The 10584-nt window shown below is 50.4% G+C and overlaps 1 protein-coding gene across 1 annotated transcript; it reads left to right on the plus strand.

The window, feature by feature from the left end:
• Positions 1 to 2338: 2338 nt before the first annotated feature.
• LOC143433286 (uncharacterized) lies at positions 2339 to 3040 on the plus strand. The gene is made up of 2 exons (XM_076910572.1): positions 2339 to 2471; positions 2724 to 3040. The coding sequence occupies exons 1-2, from the start codon at positions 2339 to 2341 to the stop codon at positions 3038 to 3040; spliced, it is 450 nt and encodes a 149-aa protein (XP_076766687.1).
• Positions 3041 to 10584: the final 7544 nt, after the last annotated feature.

A 10584-nucleotide genomic window follows, 5' to 3' on the forward strand; every position in this document is an offset into this window, starting at 1 on the left:
GCGTTTAAAGGGGGCTTAAAGTCATCGCGGACGTAATCGGTCCTGTCGATCTTCGGTGGCCCTCTCCGGTGCCATAATCCCGGGACGGTGAACCGGCGTTCCTCCATTCACCGGCTCTCCGCGCAGCTCTGTCCGGCATTGATCATTGTGTCTGACGCGATCGGCTCATAATAGGCCACGTCGTTTCCATCGTTCCTGATATGAGAGAATAAAGAGTCCCGATCTCGGTGCCTCTCGCTTCCCTTCGCCCTCTCATTGTGCCTCTGTACGTGTGCACGCTCGGACGGTGTCGTTCTGGGATCACCGAGGACCTCGCACGCACCGAGCGTTCGAGGCGCGTCATCCTGCGGCTTGCAACGGGGGTGTCGCTGATAAGATCGTGATCGATGGTACGAGAGATCGATATTTCGTCTGTTTCGCTTGTCGACGGGCCTGGCTGGGGGTCTCTGTGTCTAAAGTGGTCGCTTCTTGGGTTTTCTCGATACTGGAATCTTCGAGGTAGTTGTCGTATTCCTGTATTTCTTCTTCAACGCTACGAATCCTTCAGAGATCCGTTCATTCTGGACCAGTAATTTCGATGCAAAACGTAAAATACGATCGATTCTATGAAATAGAAAAATAGTACGCTCTTCAACCCCCGCGATACCACCTGCAGCCAACGCACCCTATTGTTCCTCGAACTGTCGAGGCCACGGGGAAGAGTTATCGAGCGAAACCCACCGTCGGATTTGAAACGAAGCAGCCGCGTCCCTCATGGCGATCGGACGGCACGTAGGAGTCTCGTAGACGCGAATGTGGGATGAATGGAAATACGGGTACTTGAGTAAGCTTAAATTACATTTCATTCATGCAGGAAAAGCAGACACGCGGGAGTCCGGCCTTCCGGCAACCGCGTCGCGCACGTAGAAAGAAGGCACCGGTGCTCCTGCGTAATAATGGCCGGCCTATAATGTGTATTATCTCGACATCCTGCGGCGTCTCCTTTCGCGTGCAGCTTTTCCTAGCCCGAGCGACGTTGCGACAGCCGTGGCTAATCGCGGACGGGTGCGTTTCGCGTGTTACCCGAGGTATCCTTCGGGGCGGCGACTTGCGCAACCCGCGGCTCGAAAAGTTCGGGATCGCGAGCCAACCGCGGTGAAATCCCCGTTCCGACGGCTTTATCGAAGAAAATGATCGCGCGATCGGCGTTTCTTGGCCTTCGACGGCGCGATCCTTACCGAGACCACCTCTCGATCCGCGGCGATTCTTTTTCTGCTCGTGTCGCAATTCCCTTTTTCCTCGGTGTAATTGCCGTCGTTTGCGGTTATCTTTAACCTTTGCGTATTGTTCCAAGCGGCACAGTGACACCGTTGTGTCCCGTGTTCGACTGCAACGTTCCGTGCACCGTTCCCTTTAATTGTCGCCCAGCAACGCCGTACGTTTCGTTGACGAGAACGGTTTTAGAAACGAGTCCAACCGCTCGACGCGGCGTCGAGTCGCGTTTCCAAAGTGTATCCGTCGGTGAAAGTGGACGTCCTTTGCGAAACACGAATTCTGGAAACGACGCTGCAGGCTTTAATCGCCATCGAGCCATCGAGCCGCCGTTTCAATGGGGGAGTGTGGCGTGGAAGGGGACAGGAAGGGGGTAAAAATCGGTGAAGAGGAATCATGGCTGGATGCACTCCCTCCCTGTGTTCACGCACTTTTACCGCCGGCTAGCATCGGCACTGGTTCTGCGTTTTTCGAGGGGGAACCGACGACCTGTTGAGCCTGTTGTCCTGTCGAGGAGAGTCGCCTGTATCGCTCGAAACGCTATATATGGAGTCCTCGGTCATTTCTACGCCATAGATTTCACGCCAGTTCTCGAAACAAAGGATCGACGCACGTGAATGGGTTAAACAGATATATCGCTGCCGATGTCCGTGGAGTTTCAAGTCCGTTCTTCCTTTCAGGCTTCCCGTTATCAAAGCGTTCCAACAATTTCACTTTACGAGTCTCGTAACTCGAAGTTTCGACGAAAATACGCCTCGAACTGGTCCCAATCGTGACCGCGCTTTCTCGTAATAGCAATTTTCCTCGACCAACTGGCCTCTTCTCCCCTCCATTAACTTGGTTGCAACGTAAAAATCAAAGAAACCCGTGAAACAATATACTTTCCTGCGCCGCGTTACGCTGCTCCACTTTCCCTTCTGTCTTTTCCTTTTAATGACACTCATCGAGACCATCCGTAACGATCGGTCCCGACAACGAACCAGAAATTACGATTTGCATAATACCGGGACCCGTACACGCGGGGAGTAACGCGTGTATGCGTATAAAAAGAGAAAATCGAACGTCGTGTCAGCAGCAGTTTCGACCAATGGGGTGGCCGAGCATGGCGAGGTTCGCGACGATCGCGACGATTGCGATCATCCTTCTAGCAGCTTGCAGCCTCTCTCGATCCGATGGGATCGATCTGAGGGGATCGATCGGGAGGAGGGCAACGACGGCAGGTGAACGAAACAATTCTTGTTCGAATCGCGTTTCGAACAAGTTAAGATTCTTCTCTTAAACTGAAAAACTTGTGTTCTTCCACTTTGAAGTAGCATGATCATACGATTCTAGATGGAAAAAGAATTTCTTTTATTTGCGACCCCGTTTTCAAAGAAATTCAAAGGGTACGCACGTAGTTGGTTGATCTGCGAATTGTTCTACTCAAAGAGATGAGTAGAATAGTATTCTTTAGCTTCCCGGTGTTATTTCAGGTCTAGCCGATGACGCTATCAGAGGAATCCTTCGAGTGATCTCGACGGGGAAGTCGAGCGAGAAGGATGACGAGCGTCTGGTGAATCTCATCAAGGAGGAGATCGTGAGGACAGCGCGGAGCATAAAAACGCCATCAGGTTCGATCGAGGCCGCCGCCAGAAGGGCTCAAAGGTTGGTCACCGAGCTGACGGCTGCCTACACCACCGCCATTTACAAATCGAAGTCCACAGAGGAAGCCAAAGTGAACTTTGCCCGTTTTCAGAGCACCGTGCAGGAGATCGTTGATTTTATCAAACACGGTCAATTTGTCGTTTGAACGACAACCATTTGTCCAATATGAGATGTTCTCTGCTAATTGTGAAATAAAGCTGAGAGATGGAACTTTCTCAAAAGAATTTTAAAGAATTATTGGAAGTAATTAAGAAGAAAAATCTAACCTGAATTTTAGCAATTAAAAACATCGTAAACAAGAACGCAAGGCTATAAAACGACTGCAAAAGTAGATTATATATGGAAAGCTCGTAAAAAATCCCAAGATCCGAAATAAATCCGATTCATCGTGAAAGATAATCAACCCTTAATTACAAAATTACGTCGCAATAAATTTCTTAAATACGGAACAAATTATCCTCGGTTTCGCGATTAGCCTGCGAGAAGCCGGCGGTATCAATCATCGAGGACGCACGGCGAATCTATCGAGAACATCGCACACGTGCCAGGAACTTTTACTCGAGGGTAGAGATCGCGCGATATTCTTTTCTTCTGTTCCGTCGACGACGACGCTGGGGCCGCAGTCCACGTCCTCTACCCATCCACGTACACGCGTGCACGCGTACGTAGCGGCAACGAAATTATTCCCGCTGACGTATGAGTCAGGGCAGACGATCCATTGTAAAAGCGGCATGGGCTCATAATCTGGCGATGTAGGATCTCCAGCCCGAGCTGACCGGAACTGCGCCTATGCTCTCTCGCCGGAAGTGCCGCTGCCACATGTAGTAATATAAATTATAATGCCCTTACGGTTTTTCCTTTCGCGGATTTGCATTTAAAACACCGGAATGGCATTGTCGTCGGGATCGGCGCGAGCGATTTTCATGGAAATAAGAAAACCTGCCCGAGGGAGGGCCCCCGTCCCAAGGGGATGGTGCAATTAAGTTCCATCGGAACGAACGTGGAGCCTTTAACCTGTGTCTCATTTATACTGGCAACGACTCACTTTGCTAAGTCAGAAACATTTTAATTAAACATTCGAAATCTGTAAACTTGTAATACGTACGATCTCGGTCGTGGTAATTGCAGATAATAACGAAGTGGCGTAAGGTAGTTTGAATTAAGAATAAGAAGATTACGCGCAAGCGAAGAGAAGATGAAATCTGATGTAACCTCGAAAGGAACACGATAGAGACGACGACGAGGAAACCCTGACGAGGTGGCCACCGGCGTTCGCCAGTGCACGCGCGTTCCCTGTTGATTTCCATCGAATCGTGCCAAGGCTAATCGGAGATCAAATCTGAAAACGGCTCGCTTTCACCAGCTCGGACAATGGCCACTAAAGCTTTTCTAATTCCTTTTGCGTTTCTTCCCCCCACCGTGGCCATTTTTATCTCTCTGTCTTTTCCACCGGATTTTTCCCTTCCTCCTTTTTTCGTCATCGCGCGGACGGACGCGTAATGCATGCACCGCGAGAGTGCCCGGTTGGGATGCGTGAGATACAAAGTAGCTTCCTTAATTAACCGATATGCTAATCACGGAAGCGCAAATATGCAAGAAATTAATTAACGTTTCGCTGCTTACCAGTACTGATATGATAATCCTTGACAACCCGTGGTATCGTCTTTACTGTGTCAGTGTAAAATTTTTCTAAAATCACGTCTCACCGATAAGGGGACGCTTCCAACTAGCTTGGTTAAGTCCATTAATTCAGGATCTGAAATGGAGAGCCCGTTAAGTGGAATTCCCTTTTAGCGTTTATCAAGTTTTCAAGGATGTTCCGAACGAAGGCAGGTGGAAGATCTCTCGCGATTGCTATCGATTAGAACATTAATCGAGAACCGTGAAAAATTCCATGTTAAACACTTACTCAACTTCTCCAGGCGTCATCCAGAGAAATTCCAAGCTTCAACGCCGCCGATCCCCATACCGATGACAAAAACGAGCGAGAACCCTGCCGAAGAATTTCCAAAGCATTCCCTTTTCCCATTATGGGTTGGAGCAGGGCAGCTTTTCCACGGAATTCAACGGAGCCTGCGGTACCGGACGGCACCCAAGGACACCCCATAGCAGCTCGCGTCGTGCACGGCTCCGAGTTACGACAGAGACCGCCGCGTCTTACCGTGGATTTTATATGGGAAACTGATTCGACCACGAACCAGTGGATAATATAACACCGGGGGCATTTTGTTTTGTTGCGCAAGAGGATAATAAACATCGTACGGGCCCGCTACCGTGCCGACTAGATAGGCTACCAGAGACGATGAAACAATGCAGCATTGTCCCGGCAGTGGTGAACCGCCAAAGACCAAAGCACAGCCGAACCCAACCACCGCGTTAAGTCATGAACGGCGTTGCCCACGGCCTCGGAAACGTCCAGCTGGATAGGGACGGGGACCTGACCCCGGCCAACCAATGCACGCCCGGGGAAAAATCACGCCGCGACGGACTCGCTGCCCGCCGGAAACGGAAGGATCGACTTTATGTCCACGACTGGGACGTCGGACACGTTGGTAATGGAAAGTATATCGTGGAACCCGCTGACGCACCGGTTTGTTTCAACTGTATGTAACATGCTGTTTCCACTGTAGTTTTCGATGTAGCTTTTACGGAAATGGAGGTAGATTTAGGTTGACGGAGGTTGGTCTTGGTGTGTACACCGAGTCTTCTACCCAACGATAGAAAAGAATTTCAAGTAATTGCATTATTCGGTTTTCTATCCTCTCTAAGATAAACTAACGATTTTAGCAATATTATCGTTGCACAATATGAAAGAATCTGCAATGTTCAGCTCTAGAAAGCTCCAAATTACAAACGGGAAGAGTCTCGAATGCTTAGAAAGGCTGTGGAAACGATGGTTTCTCAATCTCGAGCGCCTTGCAATTTTTGCGCCGTCGCTGCCGTTACGTAATTCCACGAGGAAACGGTCGAGACGCGTTTTAACCATTTCGTTCTTCCTGAATCCGGGGCACGTTCGCGTGCACGATTCCCCGGGCAGCGAGCCGCTTTACAAATAATTCGAAACGGCCGTGGCTCTCGCCGGACGATTCCTCCGGGACGATGATTCTTTTCGCTCGGGTACGGGCGGCCGCCCTTCTTCCCCGTCGATTGTTCGCGTTGTTCGACCGCGGCGCAATGAAAGCTCGATGGCACGAGCAAAAAGCCGTGAGGTAGACATAAATAAATAGGTGGTGGGTGTGGTTGGTAGGCCGCACACATGGCGTCGTGACCCGTCTCCACTCTTCGTGAGCGCAGGCCTCGCTTAAGTTATGCCCTGCGGAATGCTGCTGCTCCCGCTTCTTTCGGTGTCCTGGCTAAACGCAGCTTCACCGTGCCACACGGCTTAGTTTCGCCTCCTTTTTGCTCGCCACGACTCCACTCCCTCGCTTGTTTGCGGTGTTTGTTCAGACGAGAGGATCAGCCTCTCGACCAGGACGCGGCTGGAAAATCAAACCTGCGCCGCGCAAATTTTCTATCCTTTCTCCTCTCGATTCCTCCCTCCTCCTTTGTCTTCTCCCGGCCGATTGTGCTCCTCTGATCGCCTTTGCATGGGAATTTTTCGCCTCGCCCTCGCGAGGAGCGTGCCGTAAAAATGCACCGCACGCGTCGCGTCCGTCGAAATCGTGAGGACGATGTCCGCCGGATAAGGAAGCTCGCCTCTCTGCAGACAGAAACGCGGAAGCGAGCGTAGAAGTAACCCCTTTACGGCACGAGCAAAGAACCTCGGGACGTCGTTCGTACTTATCTTCGTGGGAATTTTTTCTCTTCGCGAATTTTTCACGGTCGTGTATAGATATCGTGCGTAGAACGAGTTCTCGAGAAAATGGCGGAAGATCCATCGAGTTTTTCCCGTCCGATCGGTATCATTCCTTGTGAAGTAACTTATCGTCGCCGGATACGCGAGTGACCGATGATCCATCTGAAAATTCGTTATCGCCGACCATTAATCCAGAGCTCGTTCCGAGGCAGACGAGACGACCCGCCACGGGCGAGTAAAAGCTCGCTAATATTCGACTCTTAACGGTACAAGAGCCGTTACGTTATAAATTAGAGTCGAATGGAAGATTCGCCTCTCTGCGGCGGACGCGAATAATTTATGCGTCGACGATTTACGCTGGCGATCGTTCAATGGTGTGTCAAGTATCGCTGGAAATATCAATTACCAGGATTCCTTCTGCTTGTTAACGCCCGTTCCATCTGTTCTATTTCTGTTGAACGAGCACCCGCTCCGGCTACGCGAGGCCGCTGCTACCAGTCGACGCGCCGGTTGAAATCAAGGGGGAATTAGAAAAATGAATTAATCGCCAAGTTAATGATAATTATCTGAAACGATCTATTAGAAATCTGACAAGGAAACTAGCACGGAAGCTGAAACTCAATTAGTCCAACTATTTGAATTTCAAAACCGTGTGTCTCGCTCGAGCCTGATCGTATCAATCTGGCGCGGGCGGTGAAACTCGGTTGACCAGATGTTACCGCGTTTAATTAATCGGCCACCTAAGGAATCGCGCGATGGTTTACCGTTAGAGGTGGCCGTTCGCTCGACGTGTACACAAATATCGCACGGCTCGTGATTCGCGGCGCAACCCGTTAATAACGCGCCAAGTGTCTAAAAGTAGCAACAACGCTCGCAACACCGTCGCGCTTCAACCGGACCATAAAAACAGGAACAAACGTCTACGATTCCAGGCGGCGCGAACGAATGGCATCGTTCGATTTTACTGTTATCGAAAACGGCTCGGCTTGTTTCGCTGTTCGATTGACAGCATGCCCGTGGTAGCTGGTCGCCTTCATACTTGCTCGCCTGTAGGGGTAGCTTCGATGATAAATCGAAACACAGTTGCTTCTTCTTAGTCTCCGTAATCGTTGAGCTAGTACCAGGATTGAGCGATAGAGATTTAAATCAATGCCAAGGTAAATCGCGATGCGAGCAATCTAAACCGCGAACTAGTTTCCTCTGTAGTTTTACGTATCTCTCGGTGGGACTTAATAAATACCACGACGCGAGGGAACGAGCCGGCGCAACCACGGTGGCAAGACTCGGGCTGTTTAACGAGCGGTGGCTCGCGCGAGGAAGCCCCAACCCCCGTATAATCTCCGTCAATTTATCTGCCGCGGCGCATTTAATTCCCCAATTACGGGAAACTTTCATTGCACATGATAATTACGATCCCGCTTGCTAATTAAACCCCATTAATCTCTTATTGCGGTGCTGCCATTGAATCATCCCCGTTTCGCCGCGGCGAGACGGCTAAAGAACGGCGAAGAGGGTGGGTGGAAAAGGCAGAAATTAATAAAAGAATCGCGTCCTTATCTGGTACTGTTGTACGGCCGACAAACCAGGAGCCAGTACGTTCGTTTAAAACCTCCAAACCGGAACAACGGCCTGGCTCGGATGGATAATGAAAAAGCAAACGCGAGAGAGGCAAAAAGACGGAATAAGAGATGGCGCATGGAAGGATGGGGGGAAGAAACGGTTGAAACTGCCTATGGTAACGCGACAGAGTTACGATCGTAGAACGTAGGCGCACGACCGTACGCGAGTAATTTTCTCTCCTCTCCTTCTGTTCGTTTTTTCCGCTTCTCGTCCCTCCTTCTCCTCCCTCTATGCACCGCGGCGATTAATTCGCGCTGGCGCGCGCGCGCGAGCTCGCGTCCTTATATCGCGGCTCGATCGCTGCCGAGGAGGCGGCAGCGCTTTTTAAATAACTATAATGAGGGCAATTATCGTGTGCGCAGGCAAGCAGAGTGTGACGAGTCGTTGTTACACATTGCGGCACGGAGGATGATCGCTCGAGCTAGATGAACGAATTGCATGGAGAACGGAGGGGTGGCGCGCGGAGGATCATAAAGCCTTGATGTCGTCGGGGTAGGGGATTTGGAGAAGAGAGAGAAAGAGAAAGAGAGGGAGGCGAAAAGAACTCGATCTGGAAGAGGTTTGCGAGAGGTCGAAGAAACAGCGCGTCCATCGATTTTTCGACGAGTCTCGAAAAATGTCTTCAAGTGACGTGGAACAAGTAAAATGGCACAGTCGAACGCGGTAGTACAAGTGCTTCGAACACAGTAGTTCAGAATAAGTAGTATACGATAGTTAAACACAGATAACTGAATTGTAGAAATGAGATGATTTTTTGCGAATTACCTGAGCGAGGAGATCATTCGGTGGAACTCGTAGAGATGTCTCCAAGTAGTACAGGACTATCTGGTACAGCCTGCGAAAAGAAAAAAAAAAACAGCGATTAGTAGAGAATAATAAAGAAAACATTCGAAAGAGTTGCTGCTAATCAAGTAAAGATTAAAAATCACGAAAACTGGGCCATATCTAGAAACGAGTGCAGAAAAAGGACGAGAAACATCGCGAAGACGTCTCCTAGTAGTATAGGATAGGGGGAGAAAAAAGGAGCAAGTAGAATAAAGGAAAAAAGGAAATAATATTAGAAAGAGTGGAACGATGGCACGATCGGCTCGGGAGGAGGAAGTGACGGTGGAGGAGAGGCAGGGAGGCACATCAGAAGAGAGAGGAGAGACAGGCAGCGCGTGGCAGCAGGCCTCTCCCCTTGTCGACCCTCTCCTCCTCCGGCAACTAATGCCCCGATCCATGCAACCACCTCCGCCAGCCGAGGCCTTAACTACTTTCTTATTCGCTCGTTTCAGGCCGGCCTTACGGGCCCGTGCATAATGCCGCGGCGCTCCTTACGCATGCTGAACGGCAAACGCACCCCCTCGCGTCCTCCTACCGCGGCATCTTCCTCCACCAGCTCCTCGTCGTCGTGCTGCTCGTCCACCTCCGCCTCCCCGGAACACTCTACCCCGAGAGGAACTGCGGGTCAGAGACTGCAAGGCATATTCGACGCAGACTCGTGGCTCGTGCCTAGATCCATTGGCGTCCGACTCCTGAATTCAATTCTGCTGATTCGAATGCTCTGCTACGCATAGAATGGCGTGTCTCCATTTCTAATCAACCACTTGGGGGTTGTCTCCTCGATGTTCATATTGTATTCAGTCAAATTTGTTTCATCTTGGAACTACAAAAAATTCTATCTGTACGACAGAAGGTCATTTTATTCTTCGACGAAACTATTCCTATTTCACAACCCTTAACTACTTAGTAAGCTTACAATTGGACATTTCCATACGATTCGAAATCGCGAATGGTACCACGTCGAATTTTTAAATACATAGAAGGAAGTTATCAAAATTCTATCATCTATAAAGTATGAACTCAGAAGTAATAAAGTGCCTCAAGAGACTCTCAACATTCCTCTCCGAAATCAAATCCCCTGATCGTCGAGCAGAGCCCGCGGAGCACTCGCGCAAGGAGGATTCGCGCTGGCAATGCCCCAGCTTTAGTCGGGCGACGCCGATGCGCTAATATAACAAGAAACGTGGCGGCTGTTGCGCGGAGCGTACGGGAGCGAAGTAGCCTCGCTTATGGTCCGGTGGTGCCCGAGGAGCATAACAGCCCGCGGAGCATAACGCCACGAGCCATCATATCCTCCTTCCAGAAACCCTCTCCGGAGGTGTTCCACCCCCGCGCGTCCTCGCCGCCGCCGCTCGTCCACGTTCGAACACGCCGTATCCCCCCTGTCCTCGCGGATGAGCACGAGTCCTCCTGGCGAACTGTACGCGTCACGCGTGTCCGTGTCCGCG

Source organism: Xylocopa sonorina, chromosome 2 (assembly GCF_050948175.1).
Source record: "Xylocopa sonorina isolate GNS202 chromosome 2, iyXylSono1_principal, whole genome shotgun sequence".
Classification (NCBI taxonomy): domain Eukaryota; kingdom Metazoa; phylum Arthropoda; class Insecta; order Hymenoptera; family Apidae; genus Xylocopa; species Xylocopa sonorina.

What these genes read in the sequence shown, in the direction of transcription:
- LOC143433286 (XM_076910572.1), top strand. Translation starts at nt 2,339, where the DNA reads ATGGGGTGGCCGAGCATGGCGAGGTTCGCGACGATCGCGACGATTGCG. An exon ending in GAGGAGGGCAACGACGGCAG is followed by an intron (nt 2,472 to 2,723) that starts GTGAACGAAACA and finishes GTGTTATTTCAG; the next exon opens with GTCTAGCCGATGACGCTATC.